The 26,354-nt window shown below is 38.6% G+C and overlaps 1 protein-coding gene across 2 annotated transcripts in view; it reads left to right on the top strand.

Annotated features, from left to right (window-relative positions):
• Nucleotides 1–26,354, top strand: part of STAC (SH3 and cysteine rich domain) — a 176,016-nt gene that overhangs the window by 113,142 nt on the left and 36,520 nt on the right. Inside the window, exons 4-8 of one of the 2 annotated variants that reach the window (XM_001101503.4) lie at nucleotides 139–220; nucleotides 1,278–1,393; nucleotides 7,982–8,060; nucleotides 19,013–19,077; nucleotides 20,338–20,426. In XM_001101503.4, the coding sequence (XP_001101503.2) occupies nucleotides 139–220; nucleotides 1,278–1,393; nucleotides 7,982–8,060; nucleotides 19,013–19,077; nucleotides 20,338–20,426 (431 nt within the window). The remainder of the gene's footprint in view (nucleotides 1–138; nucleotides 221–1,277; nucleotides 1,394–7,981; nucleotides 8,061–19,012; nucleotides 19,078–20,337; nucleotides 20,427–26,354) is intronic. The other variant, XM_077991250.1, reaches the window with a different exon arrangement.

Genomic DNA, 26,354 nt, shown 5'->3' with positions numbered 1-26,354 from the left:
TATAGGATAAATCAGCATGTTAATGGGAGACAGGAGGGTGCTCCTGGAGAAACCAATTGGTTTTATTTAGGGAGCTCTTGTATGATTTTCTCCATCTGCCTTGACATTAACCCCTTGCCTTCCTCATTCTCTCTCCAGCCAAAGGGGTTTCGGCGTTACTACAGCTCCCCCTTGCTCATTCATGAACAGTTTGGCTGCATTAAAGAAGTTATGCCCATTGGTGAGTCGGGACATTGATGGGTTGAGTTGAGTTTGAAGCAGCAAAGTTAGTAATGGCTTCCTCCCAGGGCTGCAAAACCCGTGGGGTATCTGTGTACTTGTTTGGTGGCTGTTTGGGGTATGACTGTGTGTTCTGCTGGAAGGGAAACATAAAGTGGACCAAATTCTCCAGGAATTTTCATCCTTTCCCTGATGAAGCTCAGAAAACACCTAAGTCCCAAAGGCTTAGTAATCCCACCGTCAGCAACATGGTGAAGTGGAAAGAACACAGAGCATGGCATCCCCCAGACCAGATTCAAAGCCCAGCTCCCTATTGACAACTGCGTGTCTTTGAACAAGTTACTTGACCTGTCAACCCCCACAAAATGAGAACAGCAATTGCTGCGTTTCATAATTGCTATAAAAAATAAATATAGGTTATACACCAATGCTTAGTAGGAGCTCAGTGAATACATTATTCTCTAATGAAGATCAAAAGATACCCTATATTTATTGATAGCTTTGGCTTGGATTTCTTCTCTAACAATATTTTTCAGTTTACTTCTATTATTTTTTTTCTCTCTGAAAATCTCGACATCTATTTTTGTTTTTTCAGGGGGGCAAGTTTTAAACTAGAAATTTGTAAATTAGAAAGCTTTCAATTAGAAATTAATGAGGCTCAGTAGTGACAAGTTATTTCTAAAACAGTTGCCTCCTACTGCAAACTTTGTGTCTCAAGGCTTTGTACCTTGGTGAGCACAGCCTCCCAGTAGAGGAAATAAAGCTGGTCCCTGTAAGAACCTGGAAATTAGAGAGGAGTAATGAAAGAGGAAATCCAATCAGGAAGAATTTGGGAGCAGAGTACTAGTTGGTACATGGCAGGACCTGCAAACGGGAGCATGCTGCATGGGGGCGCATCTGTGAGGAACACTTGGCCGTGAAAGCCCCGTCTACACAGAGGCTGAGGTCCTCTGCACAGAGCCTGCTTCTCAGGTGCTGTTCACCCAGGAGATGTGGTAAGCAGTTGGCTGGGTCCTCTCAGATGAGCTTCCTCAGATGAACTTTCTCTTCTGTTGCAGCCTGTGGCAATAAGGTGGACCCTGTCTACGAGACCCTCCGCTTCGGCACCTCCCTGGCCCAGAGGACAAAGAAGGGCAGCTCCGGCAGTGGCTCTGACTCACCTCACAGAACCTCTGTAATTATCCTCTTCCTTCCTCAGTTTGTCTATGGCGGTCCTGGGCAGAGTGGGCCTCAGGACTCCAGTATGGGGGATTCCACCTAACTGCCTCATGAGCACAGGTCTGCAGGGAGTCAGGCACCTGCCAAAGAGAAACCCAAAGTGTTTTGAGCCATTAAGGATTAACTTCCTGTTGTCAACACCCAGGGATTATTTTACTCTCCTGCCCAAAGACCATCCCCTTGGCCTCATGTTTCTTGACCCTTCCCGTGGACCCCCTCTCCTTTACCTTCCCACCAATATTAGATAACAGATGAGTCAACACACATAAATGTTTGGCTCAAACAATGGTCAGGAACTTGGAAGTCCTGGCTATTTCCAGTTTTCCTTTTAGCTACATTCCAATTCAAAGACACAGCTATTTCTCACATCTTTTGTCTTTTCTCTGTAAGAGAGGGCACGCCTCTTGATTGCACACAAAACCTGCCCTCTCAACGGTACCTGAACTATGACTCTGTGGGACACTCACCCTTCCACGCACCTCTCCTAAGTTCCATCTGACTTACACTGACTGTCGCATGCATCTCTGTGACCTGTTATCATCATCTTGTCTCTGGTTGTTTCAACCAGAATTTCCATAAATACTCCAAGATGCCATATAACTCTGCAGCCCAGGCTGAAAGCCACCATTCCTCCAGCAAAGAGGCAAGGACCTTCCAGTTCACATGGCCACTTAGGATAGCCAGCACCTAGTTACCAGTTCCATTGTTGCAGCCTCTGCTGGACTGGAAGCTTCCAGGCAAGACACAGATGAGCCTTCAAATGGTCTGCCCCACTGAGTCCTCTCAATATCAAGTGATTAGGTGGATTGTGGGAAGAGGGGCAGGGCACACGCCTGGGAGGGGTTCTCAGAGACCGAGTTGAAGCAGCTTCCTCATTGGGTGCAGGTGAAGCCACAAGATTGCAGGCAGGTGAATAGGAATGTAGGTCGGTAGGCAAGTAGGTAGGTTTATAGGTCCTCCGCCTGATGCCACTGAAAATAATTTTTACTCTTTTTCCTTACTGTGCGTAAAATTGATGTCAGATAGTTCTTTCTTCTACTCAGCTGGCAGACATGAATGAAGGGCCTACAGTTTACTAGCACTGTAGGGGACACAAAAGAAGAGGAAGACATAGCTTTGTACCCTTCGAATTCACAACTTATTTCTGAAGAAGAAATTTCAACAGCCAAGAAATTTGACAATGGTGGCCTTGTTTACCATTTTTTTAAAAATACACTTTTATATGTCTTATCCCATTTTATTAAGATTGAGAACGTAACAAACATGTGTTAAGGATATTATAGTGACTGTGTCATATGAGTGTTGAAACATTTCATAGTAAAGATGAAAAATGTTTTGCTTCAGTAGACATTACCTCAAAGCAGTGAGGGGATAATGTGTGTCATTTTAAGATACCTGATTACCTCCTTAGGGAGGAGATCATTGTCATTTGGCATCCAAAAGATAATGCTAATTCTTTTACTGAAAGAAGGATAAAAATGGTGCTAATGTGATGAAAGTATACAAAGCATCCGTGGGTAGGATTTATATATAAATAAAGGCTGCTTAGGTTGGGTAACAATAATACACATAAAGTGTTTAGCACAGGGCCTGACATAATTGACACTCAATGAATGGCAATTGTTACTGTTCTTTATTTTAATTCACTCAAAAAAATTTTTTAGAGATGAAGTCTTGCTGTGTTGCCCAGGCTGGCCTCAAACTCCTGGAGTCAAACGATCCTCCTGCCTGAGTGTACTGAGTAGCTGGGATTACAGGTGCATGCCACTGAACCCAGCTATTTCATTTTCATTACTCATCCAGGCCTTAACAGTGTTTTCTTTCAACCTGAGTTATTGTGAAGTTAAACAGGATGTAGTCCATTAACAAACAAGTATGTTACCTGAGAAGGGCATTTCCCAGAGCCACTCATGCTTGGGCAGTGTTAGAAACCCCTGACTTACTCAAGGGTAACTTCCCTGTTCTGCTCAGCCCTCCGACGTGTCCTCCTGTAACTCCATAAGTTGGAGTGTTCCCAGGGGTCTGCTTTTCTTGGTCTTCTTATTCTACTTTCTTTTTGGTTGACCTCTGTCACATTCCTTTAGTTCAAGCACCACCTCTACACTGATGACTCCCTTAGATATTTCCTCTTGCCCAAGCCCGAACCAGTCCTACAGATATTGCAAAATCAGCAGATTCAGACTAAACTCATATTCCATTAGGGATTAGGTCCTATAATTCAAACCTCAGAAATAATATCAAAGATACCCTTAGTATTTATCACCAGTACTAGAGGTTTGAACCTCATAATCTCTCACTCAGATTATTATAAAGAAATAACTGTGCTACCCTTTTGAGCCTACCCTTAACAGTGCCCCCTGATTTATCAACCCTTAAAGAAAGGCTTTGCACAACTTCCCTAATTAAAATCCTCTATTAAGTTGCTTATGTCAGAACAACAATGCCCAAACTCTTAGGCATGGCATATGAGTCCTGTCATTACCCTAAAAACCCACTTTCCCCTGCACGCCCCAAGCCCTATAACATATCTATGACTCAGAACATGTTGCTCCACCGAGCTGAAATTTTTTAAGACCCACTCTATTTTTACACCAACAATGAACAGTTCCCAGACTGCCCCAAGCATGGTGAGTTGCTCCTCCCACAAGCCTTCAAGAATTCCTTTCTTAAGGAATATACATGATTGCATTGTACTCATCTGCTATTGTGTCGATTCCCTGAATAAATGCTGAGTATCTGGTGAGTATCTAGGTCCCGTTCCTTATTCATCTAATTACACCAGGGACTGACAGAGTGCCTGGCACATAGTGAATACTCAAGAAATGTGTGAAGAATGAGGAAGAATTAACAAGGAACTTTTGAAGACTGATCTCAGAATCCTCCGGGATCCACACAACACTTCCTTTCTCACACCCTAAGCTCTGGGCACAGTTTTCCATTTTCTGCATAGTCATGCTCTGTTCAGACATTCAAACTATCTCCACCTCTCTCAGACAACATCTCTCCAAGCTTCTGGGTCTGGTTGGGCACCTGCCTCTTCCCTGGTCCCCCGGAGCATCCAGTTCATTAATCCATTGGTTATCTATTGCTTGGTAATTTTCACTTTCCTGTTTGATTTTTCTCTCAATTTCCCAGTCCTCTCCTCAATTAGACTAACCTGCTTAAATGCAAGGACTCTTTTATTCACAGCTTTGTGTTTTCATTACTTTATACCAGTGATTCTCAAATGCTGGGGCATATCAGAATCCACTGGAGAACTTTGTAACAATATAAAGGCCCAGGTTCTGCCAGCCCTTCATAGAGTCAATACATATGTGATGAGTGCACGAATCAATGAATGAATGAGCACCCTCCTCAGTCAAAACTGCCTAAACTTCTATAATAGAAGGCTGGCAATGAGCTAAATCAGTGGTTCTCAGTGTGTGGTCTCTGGATCTACAGCATCAGCATCACCTGAAACTTGTTAGAAATGCAAATTTGGGTTTCTCTCTAGGAGCTGCAAAATCGGAAAATCTGATTTGGGGAGCCCAACAATTTCCATTTTTAAAAACCCTCCAGGTGATTCTGATGCACATTGAAGTTGGAGAATTACTGAGTTAAATTAAAAACTAAAGTTTGCAGTTTGAAACAGAGATCCAAGAACGCTACTCATCTCCCTAATCCCACCTACCACATCGCATCTCCTTTCTCAGGGGAGTGAGGAGAGCCATTGCTGTCAATGAGTTGCTTCCCCAAAACCACACAGAGCTCACTCTCAGCCTGTAACGATCTCCCCTTACAAGGCAAGACTGTTTGTAGATGCCATCCAGCAGTCAAAGGAAAAGCACAAACACAACTGGTCAGAGTAGAGAGATCTCTGTCCCCTTTGACCAGCATTCTAAACAAGCCTTTCTCAAATCTTTGGTGAGAGCCGGGAGGTCATCTCACTTCAGTGCAAGCCTCTCCATGCTTGTGTGAGGCCGGCATTGATGGAAGGGCAACTGAAAAGTCAGCACATAGAGGCAATTGCGGAGAGACGGTTCCCCAGAGATGGCTCTGATCTATCTGCATGAGCAGTAGATGGCTGCTCCTGTGGTTCTGAGCTTTGCTGGACTATGACAAACAGACCTCCCTGGAAACATTCCATAGTAGGCAATGAACATGTCAGCCTCCTCATTTGGGGCTGATGCTGAGAAGTAGTAAGACCACCAGAAGGACAATTGGGGATGTCCAGTTTGCTTTCATCTCTAATACAGCTTTGTCTTTAGCAACATCTGGACCCTACAGACTGGTTTTAGGAGAAAAAAGCATAGTTTTCTGAATGTCAAAGGGATGTCCATTTATTTCCGTCCACTTATACTGGCACTGGTTCCACCAGTAGATATTTGTTGGAGTTTAGCTCTGTGAAGGCATTGTTCTGACAGCTGCAGGGAGACAAAGACAAACCAAACTGTACTTAAAGATCTGTCACTTCACTCTTTCCCCAAAGTCCAACTATCCTCAAAGGAAGAAAACAGAGACACAGATTGATTGGTACTTTAAAGTGATTTTGTTTCCTGCCTGCAGGTCAGTGATAATGAACTTCAGCATCCTGCATTTTTTTATTTTTTTTATTTTATTTTTAGTATTTTTATGTCCTAAAGTTAACATATTCCTGCATAGCAAAGCTTTGTTCCACAGGTTTATTTTCTTACAGGGTTGCAGAGGCATTTGTCTTACATTGTTGAGAAGTCACTGCTTGGCTGTTTCCAAATTGTTATGTTTTTCTCAATGTACTTTCAAATGTTCTAAAGTATAAAAGGCTTGATGGCTTTGGGAAGGCTAGAAGAAACCAAATTCAAACAACATTCTGGGAGTTAGTTGGCTAGTTTATGAGTAATCTTCAGTTTCGTAAGATTAAATTAACATAAGTGAAATTATCTACAAACCAACCTCTGTATAGAAATTGTGAGCTTCAAAAGGAGCAGGGCATGAGTGACTTGGAGACTCTGTGACTTTTTTTTTTCTTCTTTCTGCTATGTCATGAAAGTCACAGTGTTTGAAAAAAAATCTTAAAGCTAAATTGTAACAAAAATCAGTCTCTGGAGGGTGGTGCTAAAGAGCTCTAGAGCTGGCTAGGAGAGCTAAGAAGATAACTTGTTCCTCTCCCATAAGATATAAATAAATAGTTTTTAAAAATATGACTGTCAATCAGGCCAGGCACGGTGGCTCATGCCTATAATCCCAGCACTTTGGGAGGCTGAAGCAGGCAGATCACCTGAGGTCAGGAGTTCGAGATGAGCCTGGCCAACACGGTGAAATCCCGTCTCTACCAAAAATACAAAAATTAGCCAGGCATGGGGGTGCATACCTGTAATCCCAGCTACTTGAGAGGCTGAGGCACAAGAATCTCTTGAACCCAGGAAATGGAGCCGAGATCACACCACTGCACGCCAGCCTGGGCGACAGAGCAAGACTCCATCTCAAAAAAAAAAAAAAAAACATAGATATGACTGTCCACAGAGGCCCCCTAAATTCCTCTTTTGAAGAGGATAGAGCCAGTTAGACAGAAACTGGGTCACGTGGCCCTTTGAAAGAGGCACTCAGTGGTATGCTAATAAACGTTTAACCACCAGGTCAGAGCTGGACCCTGATTTGTAGCGTTTGCCAATTCCATGGAGTAAAACTCCTGTGGTGATCCATTTCATGCCACCAGTGTGATAACCATGAGACTCTCACCAGCCCACAGAGATGCTTTAGCACACCAATGGATAAAGCACAATGCTTAAGAGCACGAGCTCTGGAGGCAACACCTGTGAGCCACAGCCCCAGCTCCACCATGTATTAACTGTGGGGCCTCAAATAGAGCTACCGATTCTCTCTGGGCTTCAGAGTCCTCTCTGAAAAATTGGTCCACCATAGGATTAATTTGGGGAATAAATGAGATGGTATCTATAAAGTCCTTAAAAACAGTACGCGGTAAATGATCAGGAACCATTAGCTATTTAGAGAGCTGTTATTGTTATTATTGTTGTTTTTGTTCTTGTTATTTCTGTAACCTAAGTGGAAGAACGATTGTGACTTACTTTAAAAAGAGAGTCAGGATACATATTATAACAACAATTAATTTTGCAGCAGTGGAAACAGTATTTAACTTGTACCTAAGTAGTGCATCTCTCCATAGTGCATCCCATTCTCTAAAACTATTATTTAAAACACCTGTAGAAAGAGCTAGCGTTTTATTGAAAATTTTAAGTGACAGGATATGGACAGGAATTCTGATTTCTCTCTGTTACCTATTCCTGTGAAGAAGCCTGGCTGTGGCCTGTGCTTCTAGACATTCATTCAACACTCACTGGATACCTACCATCACCAAGCCTGAGCCTGCCATAGACACCTGAAGGGAGGTACAGTGCCCCCTAGTGGACAGAGCTTCTCCGAAGTTAGCCAAACAGCCACGACAGCAATCATTGGGTCCTTAGGTGTCATGCAAATTCTACCTAAGCTCTCTTACACCAAAATCTCTGCTCAATTGACCCACAGATATAACATTGCTCATCCCATGCTCTTTCCTCTTTCCTGCAAGACTTCAGATCTCGTGGAGGTTCCTGAGGAAGCCAATGGGCCAGGAGGCGGGTATGACCTAAGGAAACGCAGCAACAGCGGTGAGTGAGGGAGCTGGCACAGCACAAATGTGATCACATGAGTCAGGGTCAGTGGGCAGGTCAAGTTGATTTCCAGTCCCCTTGCTTTCTCTTCTCGCTTTGGAATTTAATCAGGGCAAGTGTTCAATGTTCTGGAGAGAATGTGAGCATTGTTTCTGGTGGATTTCAGTGATTTGCTCTAATATCTTCCTGAGTTCTATATCCTGAATTCTCATGCTTTATGAGAGTATATATACTCATATATATCATATCATATCGCATATATATGATATACTATATAGCATATATATAATATCATATATATGATATATATGTATATAATGAGCTGTATTGGGGTTGAAGAGTCGCTTCCAGAACTTTTTGTGAATATGTCATTTCCTCCACTGAGCTAGATCCCATTAGCAAACCATACACAGAGAAGTTAATTTGTGCTACACCTTAGGTACCTGAAATCAAGTGGTGGTGGGGCCCAGGAGGGAAGTGTGGGTCTCACATTTGGCTCCTTCCCCAGCAGAGACAACTAAGAAGCTCAAAAAATCGATATGTACAATCCAACCAAACATTCTATATTAAAATTATTTAATCTAGTAATTTAAGCCTTTGTTATAATAATTTCTAAAATCTTTATTAAATGCTAACTTCATACTTCCACTTGCTGACATTAAGAAAGAGCTGCCTCGTAATCCAGAGCTTAAAGACATGTGACCAGACCCTTATGGATGCATTCTTGCTGGGCCTTTTTGACATCAATAACTACTTAACCTCCACTCATTTATCAAAAAATATTTATGAAGCATTTACTGTGATTAGCAAAAGTGTGTCAGTCAAAGTCCTGCAGGAACTGAGTTGCATTGTTAACTTGAGCTGAATGTATTCTCATGGCAGAAGTTATCCTTCCAAACTCCAATCCCAGCCCTGCCTTTTCCAGCCTGTATGCAGAAATTCCTCATTCAATACCACTGAGCTGTTTTGTCAACAGCTGTCTGATGAGGTATCACTTTTACTTCCTTCACTCTGGGAATTCATTTATGTCTCTTCTCTAGTTAGGACTGTGCCTGTAATTCCCACAAGGCACCACGTGCTCAGCTGCCCTATGATTTTCCTTCCTAAATAAGTGCCAGTGTTCACCATGCCCCCCTTACCAGGCCCACACACATCTGCTAAAGCTCACCGCTGGGGTAAGGACTATGGCATCACATCGGGAAAACTGTACTTTTAGATAATGCAAACAATCACTGAGCACTTAGCAGTGCCATTAGAGAGACAAATTAGAGGGTGTTGGCTTCAAGGGGAACCTCATAGTGGGTCAGCATCACAGCAGGGCCATCCCAGCCCAACTGTCTGGCATTGCAGGACCAGCAATCGAACTTAAACAGCAACCCTAGAGTTTCTCAGTATCTAAGGATCTGACTCACCAGAGACTTGCATGTTAATGCTTTAAGTGTGATCAGCTGCTCAGTCCTGAGTCTGACTACTGCCTTCCCCCTTCCCCTGACGCTCTTCTCACCAACGTCACTGCTGGCCTCCTCCTCACTAACGGCGCTGGAAACATTTGGTCCTTGGCCCATCTTTGCTCTGGAGGCAAAATGCTAGACGTCACTTAATGATCATGTGATCCCGAAGCAGTGACCTAGCCTCTCTCTGCTTCCATCACCTCATCTCTAAAATGAAGATAATAACACCAAATCCATAGAGTTCTTATGATCTTCGGATGAGATAATGAATGTAAATACTATCCATTCATTGTTGACTCAAACTTCATCTTCAGTATTAGGATTCTTTGCTGCCTCCAGATGCCTATCACCTATTGGACATTGCCATCTGAATGCAGAATTGTCGTCTTAAAGTTAACATACCCAAACTTTACTCTTGATCCCCTCACCCAGCCACACATTCAGACTGGCTCTTCCCACAATTTTCTCTGCTCAGTAAATAGGAACTCTATTCAACCAGTTGATTAGGCCAAAGTCTTTGAAATCAGCCCTGACTACCTCTTCCTCTCACACCTCAGATGTAATCCATCAGCAAACTCTATTTGCTGCTTCTCAAAATTATGCCCAGCATGTGCTCACTGCTTAACTCTCTGCCTCAGACATCCTGGTCTGGCTCTGTCTATGCTGTTGCTCACCAATTCCTTGAGGAGTTAGAACACAATTTACACTGAGGGTTTCTTCTCTTAAAAGGTGGTCTTAATAGGATTTTACAATAGGAAGAGCTATATTTAGCAATCATTGATTTGTAGCATCGCTGCTATTAACAAAGCCATCATACAGTCATAAAGTGTCAGAGATGCAGGTAGAGCCTCACTACTCTAAATGTGGCCCATGGACAACTCACATGAGCATCAGTTGAAAGCCTGTTAGAAATACCAAGTTTCAGGCCATTCCACACCTGCTGAATCAGGATCTGCATATGAATCTGTGGTTCGTAGTCTCATTCAAGTTTAAGAGGTAGGACTAGAGGTCACTTAGTCCAATTCCCTCCCCTCCAATATGCACACATGCACACCACAGTACCCCGGTATAGATAAGGAAACTAAGTCACAGAGTAGTACACACAAAGACACCAAGTTGACAATTTTCCATTTCTTCTATGTTAAGGGGCATTTTCACAGCCTTTTTCAAAGAGATCTGGTGAAAGAGCTTAGCAAGCAATAAACTCCAAAGAAGTGTTGGAGATGTATTAACAATTCTTTTGATCAGCAATAGCTTTCTCTACAATGCACCCTGAGAAGCTAGGAGGATTAATTATGCAGCAGTTTGCTTCAAAACACTTTCCTTTGATTGACTTTAATGTCCTGTCCATGCAGTTTGTTCTCAAACATGGAGAAAACACCCTACATATGTGGTCCAAGTTCCCACAGATCTTCTCAGTCATGCAAGGAGGGTATTGCTGCTCAGAAGCAGTGTCTGGGATTACAGTCACAACCAGTTCTGCATTACATGTTTCATTTATGTCTTAAAAAATATGCAGTGCATACAGGTGTCATTTCTTCCAACCAGCTATTATGTCAAATTCCTTGAGGAATATCTCCAAAGCCACCTGGGAAGGAAGTGCAATTCGTACTAATTTCTTTACTGCTAAGAGTACAGTCTCTGCTTTCTCTCTTATAAACAATCCTTGGCACATCTGAGTGTTTCTGGTTGTTGTTTTGAACGCTATTCCTGGATGCATCATAAATATACATGGAGGAAATTGTTGATCTTCACCTTTGGCTTAACTGCTAGAAACTTCACTCATAACAAAGTAACAAGCAAACAGAGAAGTAAAATCTCGCCTGAAGTAAAATCTGGCCTGCCTATTTCAGCTCCAAATGCCAAATAATAACGTTATTGGCTGCCTTCAGTAATTGCATTTCAGAATGACTGTATGTGATCATAATTTTCCTGGAAGAGAAACAGACAGTAGAGGACATAAGCAATACAAATTCCTAGAATTTTCTTCAAAAAGGGCTGGGTTAATCACAGCCACTTAAGGATATTACAAAATCGAATACTACCTCACTTTACACTAAAGCAAAGAAATTTTATCCTGAAAAAAAAAAGGCAAGCTCAGATCTGGAAAATGAATCCTAGCCTTCAGCATGTACTAATTCAATATCTCAAATTTTAAGGTGTCAAAAAAAAAAGAGCAGATATTTTCAAGGTTAAATTGGCAGATGCCCCTGGGTTTGGTACCACTCCAGTGTATAATTTCTAAATTACAGATGCAAATATTTGTGGTATGTTTCTGCAACACATGCTTTGTTTCAAGTTCAGGTAAAGATATTTTTTAACTTGAACAGAAGATTCCCTTTCCAGCAATGTGGAGAACTGGCCATTCAGAGGAATTTTTCCCAGTTTAGCACTCCTAAAACTGTTAAGAGAAAGAATTGTTTTTAAAAAAAATCTAGTTAATGCATGGCTGAGCTGGCAGCAAAATAAGGCAATTCCTTAGCATCTAGGAATGACAGTAAAACATGAATTCAGAGATATAAGCAGGTAAAGGCCAATGTTTACTGTGCACATCCTAGAGCCTTAGCTTGGGAAATAATAGGCCCCATTTATGAACTATAGACAATAAAATGGGAAGTGGCCAGAGTATTAGGTTGGATGAGAGGCCCTTTTGAAAAATATTAATACCCCAAAAGGTACCCTTAGGATCACTGGACAGAGAGAATTCCCTGCAGAGGAATATGCTATATCAGCCTTAACTCAAGTGGAAAAGAAAGGAAACAAAAAAGTGGGGAGGAGAGAGAAAGAAAGAAAGACAGGCAGAGAAAAAGAAGGGAGGGAGGGAAGAAAGGAAAGAAAGGAGGAACGAAAGAACCAGTCTGCTTACTTGGATTTTAGGGCCTGAATTCATACTACCTGTATGGGCAAATAATATAATAATATGATATTTTAGTTTAATTTAGTTTTAAGTGGCCCAGGTACAGTAAGATCACCAGGCATTTGGCAGAAACAAATGTAAACCCTCTCTAGAGGAAGAAAATTTTAAACTAGACCTCAAAAACTTCCCACAAATGAACATTCAAAGAACACAAGCTAACAATCAAAATTCACCAAACACATGAGAAAATGAGCCGTGATGAGTAAGCATGAGCAGAAACAACCAATTTTATGGTCAGATTTTCAAGACTGTACATGTTAGAATTATCAAATGAAGAAATATATAACTATATAGTTGTATACATTTAAAATGTTAAAATGGACCATAAAACATAACAAAGGAAAAAGAGACTATCAAAAGTAAAGAAGCAAACTTGAGGAAAGTCAAAAAGAACTTCAAGAATTATTTTTAAAGTAGAAATTTGATTGATAGATTTAACAACATATTAGGCATAAAGAGAGAATTCGTTCCCTAAAATATAGAACCAAATAAATGTTCAGGTACAGTTAGGAAGACAAAGCAGTGGAATTTGTGAGAGTAAAAGTGACATGGAAGATGAGTAAGTCCAACATGCATGTAACTGACAATTTAGGAGTACATAAAGAGAGAATGGGGCCCCAGCCACAGTGGCTTACGCCTATAATCTCACCACTTTGGGAGGCCGAGGTAAGAGAATTGCTTGAGCCCAGGAGTTTGAGACCAGCTTGGGAAACATGGTGAAACCCCAGCTTTACAAAAAATACAAAATTAGCCAGGCCTAGTGGTGCCTGTCTGTAATCCCAGCTAACTGGGAGGCTGAGGTAGGAGAAATGTTTGAACCTGGGAGGTTGAGGCTGCAGTGAGCCATGATTTTGCCACTATACTCCAGCCTGGGAGAGAGCGCACCAGACCTGTCTCAAAAAGAGAGGGAGAGAAAGAGAGAATGTGAAAGAGACAATATTTAAGAACACACTTGTGGAGAATTTTCCAGAATTGATTAAAGACGCCATTACTCAAATTTAGAAATCTATACCTAGACATAGGTTACTGAAACTGCAGAATTTCAAAGATAAAAGAAAACATAAAATGCAGTACAAAGAACAGATTACCTACAAAGAAATGAAAATTAGACTGTTAATTCTTACAAATTACAGTGTAAGTGAAATAACAGTAGAATGCTATCTTCAGTTTACTGAAAGAAAAGTGATCCTTAACCTAGAAGTGTAAATGAAGCAAAACTATCTTTCCATAATATATTTTTCAGACAAAAACTGTATTTACAGTTCAATTAAGAAAGACCTATATTCGAAACATTTCAAAAAGATGTACTTCAAAGAGAAAAATATGACCTCAATGGAAAGACTGAAAAGTAAGAAGAAATAAAGAGCAAAGAAAGTGGTAAACATGTGGTTAAATCTAAGCAAACACTGGATACATTTTTTTAAATAATGATTTTTAAAGTTTTTAATAAAACGTTAGCTGAAATACTGACTTTATGTGGGAAATGGGCATTCAGAGATTCATGTATTGCTTTGGAGGAGATTAAATATACTATTTCACTTTCTATTTTGTTAAAACATATCTCATAGAATTTCTAAGATGACTGCTAAAGGAATAAAAAATAGATTCAACCTTCCAAACCAGAAAGGGAACCAAACTGAATGATAAGAAGGAGAAAAAAATCAATCAATTCAAAAGAAAGAAGGGATGGAAAGTGGCAGAATAGAAGAAAAAGCATAGAAAATTTGGGATAAATACAAAATAAAATGTTAGGAAGAAATCCCAATTTATCAGTAATCAAAATAAATGTAAACCGATTTAAGCACTCTAGATAAAAGATAAAGTGTTTCAGACTAGATTTTTAAAATGACCTATATACTGCTTATAAATACCTAAAACATAAGGATGTAGAAAGTTAAAAGACAAAGGTTTTTTTTGTCTTGTTTTTTGTTTTTTTGTTTTTTTTTTTTTACTTTCTGCAGGGAGAAGAAGGAAAAACATAGGCAAAATAAATAATTTATCAGATATAGAAACCAAGGGGCAACCACAGGCAAATATTAAGCAAAAAAAAATTATATAGCTGTATCAATGTGCGAAAAATTGACCTTAAGACCAAGAAAACATTACTAGAATTTAAAAGTGTTATCTACATGGTCATACCCACTTCATCTGAAGATATAAATTCTAAACTTGCATATACCTAATACAGGCTGTATAGATAGCCTGAAAAATGATAGAAACTCAAAGAGAAATTGACAAAATTATTCCAAACTATTGAGTGATTTTAAGATGCCTCGCTGTTATTGGCAAATCAGATAGACAAAAAGATTCTGCACAGATCTAGAGGATTTGATGACACATTTGACAATCCTAATCTAATTTACCTAAAAAGGACACTCCCTGTAACAAGTAGAAGATTCAAATTCCTTTTAAGAACACATGTGGTACATATACACCATGGAATACTATGCAGCCATAAAAGTAAATGAGATTGTGTCCTTTGCAGGAACATGGATGGAGCTAGAAGCCATTATCCTCAACAAACCAACGCAGAAAGAGAAAACCAAACACTGCATGTTCTCACTTATAAGTAGGAGCTGAACAATGAGAACACATGGACCCAGGGAGGGGAACAACACACACTGGGGCTTGTCAGGGGAATGGGGTAAGGGGAGGGAGAGTATTAGGAAAAATAACTAATGCGTGCTGGGCTTAATGCCTAGGTGATGGATTGATGGATAGATAGATACAGCAAACCACCATGGCACATGTTTACATGTGTAACAAACCTGCACATGTACCCCAGAATTAAAATTAAAATTAATTTTAAAAAGAACACATAGAATGATTTAAAATACTGATCACCCACTAGGCCAAAAGCAAATTTCATGAATTTCAAATAATTATTATTATATAGAATACATCTTTCTGACCGCAAATAAGATAGAAATCAATAGTCAAAAGATTACTAGGAAAACCAATAACTTGTGAAATAAAAACACTTCTAAAATTTTTATAACTTGGCTGCGCATGGTGGCTCATACCTGTAATCCTAACACTTAGGGAGGCCAAGGTTGGAGGATCATTTGATGCCTGGAGTTCAAGACCAGCCTAGGCAGCTTAGGGAGACTCTGTCTCTACACAGAATTTTAAAACATTAGCTGGGCAGGGTGGCACATGTCTATAGTCTAGCTACTCTGGAAGCTTAGGGGGAAGGATCACTTGAGCCCAGAAGGTTGAGGCTGCAGTGAGCTGTAATTGTGCCACTGCCCTCCAGCCTGGGCAACAGAGCAAGACCTTATCTCAAAAACAAAGCAAAAAACAAAAAACAAAAACACAAAAACAAAAACACATAAAGGGATTCATAATAAAGACTGGAATATATTTAAAGCTAAATGAGAATGAAAAACAACACATATCCAAACTGCTAAAGTTGAGATTTGAGTATTTAGCTTTAAATTGAGTGTTAAAAAATAAGAAAATCTGAAAAGTAATAATCTAAGCACTATACTTAAGAAGTCAGAAAATAAAATAGAATAAACTCAAAAAAGCAGAAGGCAATAATAAAGACAGAAATTATTAAATTACAGAGATGAATCAATAAATCTTGAGTGTTTTTTAAACAAAATTGCAATCTCTAATGATTTTTAAGATAAAAGAGATGAAACAAAAATCAATACAAAAAAGAGCAACATAACAGAGATTGTAAAGAAAACTGAAGAATTTTATAACCAATTTCATGCCAATGTATTTTAAAACATTTTTAAATGGGCAGATATAAAGATAGATATCAACGATTAAAGCCTGACTCAAGAAGAAATAGAAATCGCAAATATGAATTTTCTTATAATATTTATAGAAGCTGAATCAATGTTTTCAATTTTACACAATGACGATACTAGGCCTGAACAACTTTATGAGTAAATTCTATGAAACATTTAAGGAAGAAAAAATTTTCAGATTACATAAGCTCTTTCAGAGAAACAAGAAGTAGCAACGAGGAAGGACAGCAGCATTCTCCAACTCAGTTTATGAGGCTAGGATTATACTGACTTTAAACCCAAACAAGGATGACACGAAAAAGGAAAATCACCGGCCAGTCTTTCTCTTGAATACAGATGCAGAAATCTCAAGCAAAATCTCAGTAAAGTGAACCCATAAAGTATTTTTAAAAGACATTGTATAATTACCCAGTTGAACTTATTCCAGGGATGCAAATTTTGGTTCACATCAGATAATCCAGTAATGTAACTTGCAGCTTTACTAGGTTAAAAAGTTAATAATCTAACTAAAAAACACGGTGGTCCTGGGCCTCACAGGTCTGAAAGGTAAAAAGCAAAAGACAGTATATAGGATAGGAGAAGAAGAAAGTTCTTTGGGGATGTGATAAGAACTAAAGAACTAAAGGTTCATTTTGCTTCTGTAACATTAGAAACTATGCCTACATAATAGACATATTCTTTGAATACTTGTTATGGGTGAAATAAACAACCAAATTATTTTTCATGAAATAATTTAAAGCACCAAAAATAAAAGGCATATGATATGTTTTTGGTAGTTACCTTTCTTTTCTCCCCTTCCATTAAATCAAAGTCTTAGAAATGGTTGGAATAGGTTTTAAAAATTATTTTTGCAACCTTCGATTTCTGTTTGCAGCCATACATGAAAACATATATAAGGTCACTTCAAATATTTTTCAGCAAAGTTTACAAAGATGATATACATTTTGAGCCAGAGGGTCAGAGGGAGATTCAATGCAAAAATTAAAACAATGTGAAATTATAAAATTGTAAAACCAATCAACACTGAACATTGTAGACGCCCTTTTGGTTCAAATCAAGAATTTTCTAGGAAGATTCTCTTTACATTTCCATTCAAATATTTAATATTCTTTTAGAGGTGTCCGGTTTTATACTTAGGGAATCAAGTGTTTACAGCAGGATTTCAGACAGTCACACAATATCAGAAAAAGGTTTTGCTAATCTCTACTCTTTTTAGACTGGTAAACATCAAGTTAAGTGGCCAAATATTGAGGCAGACAAGATTCATAGAATCGGACCTTCGTTTTCTAGTTACTTACAAACCAGAGCCCCACCAGTGACTGCATATTGGCTTCCTAGGGATAATGGAATTGCCTCCATAAACTCTGGAACTATAAGCCAAGAAGAATAGATATTTGATAAGCATCAGTACATTTACAGAGGCTCTTGTTCTGAAGCACTTTTTCTGTATCACTGTTGTTGAGGCTATTTTAAGAACAGTGAAGAATGTCAGTGCACTAATGTAATAGGTTATAGAGCTTTCTGTGGTGTTCCCCTCCCTCTATGGACATTTCCTTGATAATCTGAAGGGAAATCAAAGAGAAGAATAAAGCAGCAATGTATAATCTTAAAATTTCAAGTCATCAAAATGGTAGAGTAATTTAAACAACAGAGCTTTATTATATAAACTTGGAAATATTTACCACATTTTTGTTTAAGGAAAATACATATGATGAGAATGATAAAGTTATGACATTAGTCATGGATGTAGGTTAGGCTGACCAAACTAGATAAGGCAGAAGTCCCATTATCCATCAGGGACATCCCACAGCTGGGTATGTGAACAATGAAAACTCATGCTCATTTTGTTTTTTGTTTTTTGTTTTTGTTTTTGTTTTTTTTGATGGAGTCTCACTCTGTCACCCAGGCAGGAGTGCAGTGGTGCGATCTCGGCTCACTGCAATCTCCACCTCCCACCAGGCTTAAGTGATTCTCCTGCCTCAGCCTCCCAAGTAGCTGGGATTACAGGCATGTGCCACCATGCTCAGCTAATTTTTGTATTTTAGTAGGGATGGGGTTTCACCAAGTTGGCCAAGCTGGTCTTGAACTCCTGACCTGAAGTGATCCACCCGCCTCGGCCTCCCAAAGTGCTGGGATTACAAGTGTGAGCCACCATGCCCAGGCTTCCTGCCCATTTTGTTAAGGTTGTCCAGTATCAAAGGCTACAGAATGGATACTTAAATACAAAAGGAAGAAAATTATACTTCCCAATAATAAACTAAAAGAAAAAACAAATAGTAGCCCCAATGTGTTGACAATAAGAAATCAAGGAAATATTTTGAAGTTTAAAACTAAAGCTTTAATCTTCAAAATACAATGTAGATATCTTCAAGAAACTAGAATCGAGATATTGAATATAGTTAAAGAATCATACTTAGAAGAGGCAGCTCAAATACAACTAAAGTGGATATACCTCACCCACCACCCCATTAACAAGCAGTTTGATGCATTCAACAAGGACAAATACTCCTGAGAGGTACACTATCCAATGAGATCAAATATGAACACACTATTGCCAATCATTATATGAGGCAAGTACTAGTCAGGCATGTATAAAAGTTGTGGGAGCACAGAGAAGGTGGTACAGAATACTGCATGGGGAGGCAGGAGAAGAGTCACGTGGAAGATGACCTGAACACTGGGTCACAGAGAGTGAGAAAAATGCAATAAGTAGTAAAGTAGAAGCTATGGTACTTAGAATAAATAAAGCCATCTTTCAGGCATATTTTTTTAAATGGTTACTAGATTCATAAAGCACCTGCTTTCTCTTGTCTCCTTCAGTGTTTACATATCCAGAAAATGGCACTGATGATTTCAGAGATCCGGCGAAGAACATAAGCCACCAGGTATTTATGGATGTCACAGAAGACAAGTCAGACAGGAGTGCTTAGATAGACCTACAGGTCGCCATCCAAGTGGGTCATGAAATCAATTTAGTGGGTCCAGACCAGCATCTTTCCAGAATAGAATAATATAACACAATGTACCATAGCATGTAATAAACAGAACTATCTCATTGCATAAAAGGTAAAAAGAGTAAGCATTGCACTGTGCACCTTTTGTTTCTGTTATATAATGTGTAGATTATAGAATTATATAGTATATTATCACTTTATTTTATAGCACATATGTCATATTTTATATGTTCATTTACATATGTAAAATTAAGACAGACTACAATAATATTATATAACATACCTGAGCTTTGAAGAGCAGATTGAATTATAGATCAAAAGATATATAGTTGTGTACAGTTTTTGTGTATGTTTTCTATAAATTTATAGCATGTATTTATTATATTAGTATATAGTTAGATATATGATGCAACTATATATGACATAATATATAATTTTAACTTGTTTATTATAAAGCATAAATGTTTTTATAGCATTAACATTTATTTGGTTAGTAATAATAGCTAATATTTATATGACACTTACAAGAGTCTTTTATCATCTGTAAATTGGGGACAACAATAGAATCTCCCTAACAGAGTTGCTGGTAAGTTGAAGTATGCTAATGCATGTAACATAATGCCTGGCACACAACAAACTATGAAAACAGCAGCTTATATTGTCATTATTGCAAGGTTTCGTTGCCAATAGATGGTAGTAAACTGAATCAGTCTGATGCCAAAACCTATGCTTTTTTCTCAACATAAATGAACTAATTGCCAGATGAATATACCTGGTTCCCTTTGATACACTAGATACCAACTTTACAGCTAACTGATAAACAGTTAATTTTAGGAAGTGAGAGTTATGCACTACTATTCATGTGTCCCTCTTTCTTTAGAGAGAATATTCCCATTTCTGAAGTCTAACTTGTATCATTTTTCATGAACAACTATATTATCAAAGAAAATTGCAATATTTCTGACAAAGAGTTCCAAATAATTGTTTTCAAATTGTTTATAGTGAAACCAACCTTGGTTAAGAAATTAAAAATTAATGCAAAGTTGAAAGAAAATCTTTAATAATGGTTAGATATTTTAACACTTACGATCCATACACTGATATTACATTGCAATAATTTCTCCATTTCTTCTTTCTTTCCTCTCTCAATTTCTTTCACCTTTCTTATCTCATTTTTATTTTCTCTTTCAGGGATCTCTTTCCAAAGATCTATTACAGATGAACACCTATGTTGCCTTGTACAAATTTGTACCACAGGAGAATGAAGATTTGGAAATGAGGTAAAAACCTTTTGTAAAGAAAAAAAAAAGTAAAATTTTAAAGTCAATGTTTCTCCATGTGAAAAAGTAATTCCATCTATGCCCCTCCTAATGCTTTATAGCAGTGATTCTCAAACTTTAGCATGTATCTAATGACCAGCAAAGCTGGTTAACACACAGGCCCTGTCCCCAGAGTTTTGGATTCATCAGATCTGAGGCAGGGCCCAAGAAGCTGCATTCCTAAGGAGTCCGCAGGTGGTACTGATGATGCTGGCCAAGGTCTACACTTTGGGAAGCACCACTTTATTACATGCTCAACAGAACTGCTAATTGGAGTTTTCATGAAGGTTGAACATTAAATGCACTTGGCATCAGGTGGGGTCTAATAGGGAATCAAAAATATATTTAATCAAAGATCAGATGGTTGCTGATGTGTGGTGTTATTTCTGAGGCTTCTGTTCTGTACCATTGGTCTATATGTTTTGGTACCAGTACCATGCTGTTTTGGTTACTGTAACCTTGTAGTATAGTTTGAAGTCAGGTAGTGTGATGCCTCCAGCTTTGTTCTTTTGGCTTAGGATTGTCTTGTCTATACAGGCTCTTTTTGGTTCCATATGAACTTTAAAGTAGTTTTTTCTAGTTCTGTAAAGAAAGTCAGTGGTAGCTTGATGGGGATAGCATTGAATCTATAAATTACTTTGGGCATTATGGCCATTTTCACGATACTGATTATTCCTATCCATGAGCATGGAATGTTCTTCCATTTGTTTGTGTCCTCTCTTGTTTCCTTGAGTATTGGTTTGTAGTTCTCCTTGAAGACGTCCTTCACATCTCTTGTAAGTTGTATTCCTAGGTATTTTATTCTCTTTGTAGCAATTGTGAATGGGAGTTTATTCATGATTTGGCTCTCTGTTTGTCTATTGGTGTATAGGAATGCTTGTGATTTTTGCACATTGATTTTGTATCCTGAGATTTTGCTGAAGTAGAATATCAGCTTAAGGAGATTTGGGGCTGAGATGACGGGTTTTCTGAATATACAATCATGTCATCTGCAAACAGAGACAATTTGACTTCCTCTCTTCCTACTTAAATACCCTTTATTTCTTTCTCTTGCCTGACCCTGGCCAGAACTTCCAATACTATGTTGAATAGGAGGGGTGAGAGAGGGCATCCTTGTCTTGTGCTGGTTTTCAAAGGGAATGCTTCCAGTTTTTGCCCATTCGGTGTGATATTGGCTGTGGGTTTGTCATAAATAGCTCTTATTATTTTGAGATACCTTCCATCGATACTTAGTTTATTGAGAGTTTTTAGCATGAAGGGGTGTTGAATTTTATCGAAGGCTTTTTCTGCATCTATTGAGATAATCATATGGTTGTTGTCATTGGTTCCATTTATGTGATGGATTATGTTTATTGATTTGCATATATTGAAACAGCCTTGCATCCCCAGATGAAGCCCACTTGATCGTGTTGGCTAGGCTTTTTGTTCTGCTGCTGGATTCGGTTTGCCAGTATTTTATTAGGGATTTTCACCTCAATGTTCATCAGGGATATTGGCATGAAATTTTCGTTTTTGTTGCATCTCTGCCAGGTTTTGGTATCAGGATGATGCTGGCCTCATAAAATGCGTTAGGGAGGAGTCCCTCTTTTTCTAATGTTTGGAATAGTTTCAAAAGGAATAGTACCAGCTACTCTTTTTACCTCTGGTAGAATTCAGCTGTGATTCCATCTGGTCCTGGGCTTTTTTTAATTCATAGGCTATTAATTACTGCCTCAATTTCAGAACTTGTTATTGGTCTCTTCAGGGATTCGACTTCTGTCTGGTTTAGTCTTAGGAGAGTGTATGTGTCCAGGAATTTATCCATTTCTTCTAGATTTTCTAGTTTATTTGCATAGAGGTATGTATAGTATTCTCTGATGGTAGTTTATATTTCTGTGGGATCAGTGGTGATATCCCCTTTATCATTTTTTATTGTGTCTATTTGATTCTTCTCTCTTTTCTTCTTTGTTAGTCTGGCTAGTGGTCTATCTATTTTGTTAATCTTTTCAAAAAAACAGCTCCTGGATTCATTGGTTTTTTGAAGGGTTTTTCATGTCTCTATCTCCTTCAGTTCTGCTCTGATCTTAGTTATTTCTGGTCTTCTGCTAGCTTTTGAGTTTTTTTGCTCTTGCTTCTCTAGTTCTTTTAATTGTGGTGTTAGGGTGTTGATTTTAGATCTTTCCCACTTTCTCCTGTGGGCATTTAGTGCTATAATTTTCCCTCTAAACACTGCTTTAACTCTGTCCCAGAGATTCTGGTACATTGTGTCTTTGTTCTCATTGCTTTCAAAGAACTTATTTATTCCTGCCTTAATGTCATTATTTACCCAGTAGTCATTCAGGAGCAGGTTGTTCAGTTTCCATGTAGTTGTGTGGTTTTCAGTGAGTTTCGTAATCCTAAGTTCTAATTTGATTGCACTGTGGTCTGAGATTGTTATGATTTCTGTTCTTTTGCATTTGCTAGGGAGTGTTTTACTTCCAATTGCGTGGTCAATTTTAGAATAAGTGTGATGTGATGCTGAGAAGAATGTGTATTCTGTTGATTGGGGGTGGAGAGTTCTGTAGATGTTTATTTGGTCTGCTTGGTCCAGAGCTGAGTTCAAGTCCTGAATATCCTTGTTAATTTTCTGTCTCATTGATCTGTCTAATATTGACAGTGGGGTGTTAAAGTCTCCCACTATTATTGTATGGGAGTCTAAGTCTCTCCTTAGGTCTCTAAGAACTTGCTTTATGAATCTGGGTGCTTTATGTATTGGGTGCATATATATTTAGGATAGCTCTTCTGGTGGCATTAACCCCTTTACTGTTATGTGATGGTCTTCCTTGTCTTTTTTGATCTTTGTTGATTTAAGGTCTGTTTTATCAGAAACTAGGATTGCAACCCTGCTTTTCTTTACTTTCCATTTTCTTGGTAAATGTTCCTCCATCCTTTTATTTTGAGCCTCTGTGTGTCTTTGCACATGAGATGGGTCTCCTGAATAAAGCATACGGATGGGTCTTGACTCTTTATCCAATTTGCCATTCTGTGTCTTTTAACTGGGGCATTTAGCCCATTTACATTTAAGGTTAATATTCTTATGTGTGAATTTGATCCTGTCATTACGATGCTAGCTGGCTATTTTGCCTGTTAGTTAATGAGTTTCTTCATAGTGTCAATGGTCTTTACAATTTGGTATGTTTCTGCAGTGGCTAGTACCAGTTGTTCCTTTCCATATTTAGTGCTTCCTTCAGGAGCTCTTATAAGGCGGGCCTGGTGGTGACAAAATCTCTCAGTATTTGCTTGTCTGTAAAGGATTTTATTTCTCCTTCACTTATGAAGCTTAGTTTGGCTGGATATAAAATTCTGGGTTGAAAAATCTTTTCTTTAAGAATGTTGAATATTGTCCCCCACTCTCTTCTGGCTCGTAGGGTTTCTGCAGAGACGTCTGCTGTTAGTCTGATGTGCTTCCCTCTGTAGGTAACCCGACCTTTCTCTCTGGCTGCCCTTAACATTTTTTCCTTCATTTCAACCTTGGTGAATCTGACAATTATGTGTCTTGGGGCTGCTCTTCTCGAGAAGTATCTTTGTGGTGTTCTCTGCATTTCCTGAATTTGAATTTTGGCTTGTCTTGCTAGTTTGGGGAAGTTCTCCTGGATAATATCCTGAAGAGTGTTTTCCAACTTGGTTCCATTCTCCCCATCACTTCAGGTAAACCAATCAAATGTAGGTTTGGTCTTTTCACATAGTCCCATATTTCTTGGATGCTTTGTTTATTCCTTTTCATTCTTTTATCTCTAATCTTGTCTTCATGCTTTATTTCATTAAGTTGATCTTCAATCTCTGGTATTCTTTCTTCTGCTTGACTGACAAAAACAAGCGATGGGGAAAGGATTTCCTATTTAATAAATTGCATTGGGAAAACTTGCTAGCCATATGCAGAAAACTGAAACTGTATGCCTGCCTTACACCTTATACAAAAATTAACTCAAGACGGATTAAAGACTTAAACATAAGACTCAAAACTGTAAAAATCCTAGAAGAAAACCTAGGCAATACCATTCAGGACATAGGCATGGGCAAAGTCTTCATGACTAAAACACCAATAGTAATGGTGACAAGAGTCAAAATTGACCAGTGGGATCTAATTAAACTAAAGAGCTTCTGTACAGCAAAATAAACTATCATCAGAGTGAACAGGCAACCTACAGAATGGAAGAAAATTTTTGCAATCTATCCATCTGTCAAAGGGCTAATATACAGAATCTTCAAGGAACTTAAACAAATTTACAAGAAAAAAACAACCCCATCAAAAAGTGGGCAAATGATATGAACAGACACTTCTCAAAAGAAGACATTTATGCAACCAACAAGCATATGAAAAACAGATCTTCATCACTGGTCATTAAAGAAAAGCAAATCAAAACCACAATGAGATACCATCGCATGCCAGTTAGAATGGTGATTATTAAAAAGTCAGGAAACAACAGATGCTGGAGAGGATGTGGAGAAATAGGAATACTTTTACACTGTTTATGGGGGTGTAAATTTGTTCAACCATTGTGGGAAATAGTGTGGTGATTCCTCAAGGATCTAGAATCAGAACTACTACCTTTTGACCCAGCAATCCCATTACTGGGTATATACCCAAAGGATTATAAATCATTCTACTATAAAGACACATGTGCACATATGTTTATTGTGGCACTCTTCACAATAGCAAAGACTTGGAACCAACCCAAATGCCCATCAATGATAGATTGAATAAAGAAAATGTGGCACATATACACCATGGAATACTATGCAGCTATAAAAAATGATGAGTTCATGCCCTTTGCAGGGACATGGATGAAGCTAGAAACCATCATTCTCAGCAAACCAATACAGGAACAGAAAATCAAACACCGCATGCTCTCACTCATAAATGGGAGTTGAACAATGAGAACACATGGACACAGGGAGGGGAACATCATACAATGGGGCCTGTTGGAGGGTGCGGGGCTAAGGAAGGTGTAGCATTAGGAGAAATACCTAATGTAGATAATGGGTTGATGGATGCAGCAAACCACCATGGCACGTGTATACCTATGTAACAAACCTGCACGTTCTGCACATGTATCCCAGAACTTAAAGTATAATTAATATATATAGTATATATAATACACACACTATATATATGTGTGTGTGTATATATATACACTATATATATGTATATATATTTAATCTCCAAATTAATATTGATAGAAAAATCAAACTAAAACTATCAGAGTCAACTAGGAGCTATCCACTTCATGGTAACTGAAATACTAGATAGAATAGGTAAGTCTTGTGGCCTTCTCAAAATCTAAATCATTCTCTTACTTGAGGTTCCTCATGTTTCAGGGGTTGTTAAGCTAGAGTCAATTCTGGGTTTACATCCTACTTGTTGTGTGACCTTAAGCAATTTATAAACATCTCATTACTCTGATTTCCTTATGTATAAAGAATAATAATGATCTCTTCCCCCTTAAGGTATTTGGTGAGACTAAAATGATAGAAAGGAAATTAAACATATCGGTGCCTATAATCATAAACACTCAGTAACGAGTGCTTATCACAGTTTTTAATAATGTGGTGTTCACTGGCTTATCTCAAGGAAAAGACTTCTGCTTCTATGCATTCATGACCCCAAAACATGAGTATTCTCATGATAGGGCTCTCTGTGTTTTCCCATCCTAGAGCAGAATAGAAAAGGCTACTTTTCCAGTCAAATGGTCCCTTGGAGATTCGTTCTTTCTTCTTCTAAAAAATTGCGGAGATAAGTTAGCACTCAAAACTATTTAATTGCCAGAGCATTGGGAAAATAGCCACCATCTGAAGGTAGACGCCGCTTGTCTGAATGCTGTGCCAGCCAAATTGTCAATCACCAGTTACTCTCTTCACATGGCTTCTAGA

This window comes from Macaca mulatta, chromosome 2 (assembly GCF_049350105.2).
Source record: "Macaca mulatta isolate MMU2019108-1 chromosome 2, T2T-MMU8v2.0, whole genome shotgun sequence".
Classification (NCBI taxonomy): Eukaryota; Metazoa; Chordata; class Mammalia; order Primates; family Cercopithecidae; genus Macaca; species Macaca mulatta.
This window is presented reverse-complemented; position numbering and strand designations above follow the sequence as displayed.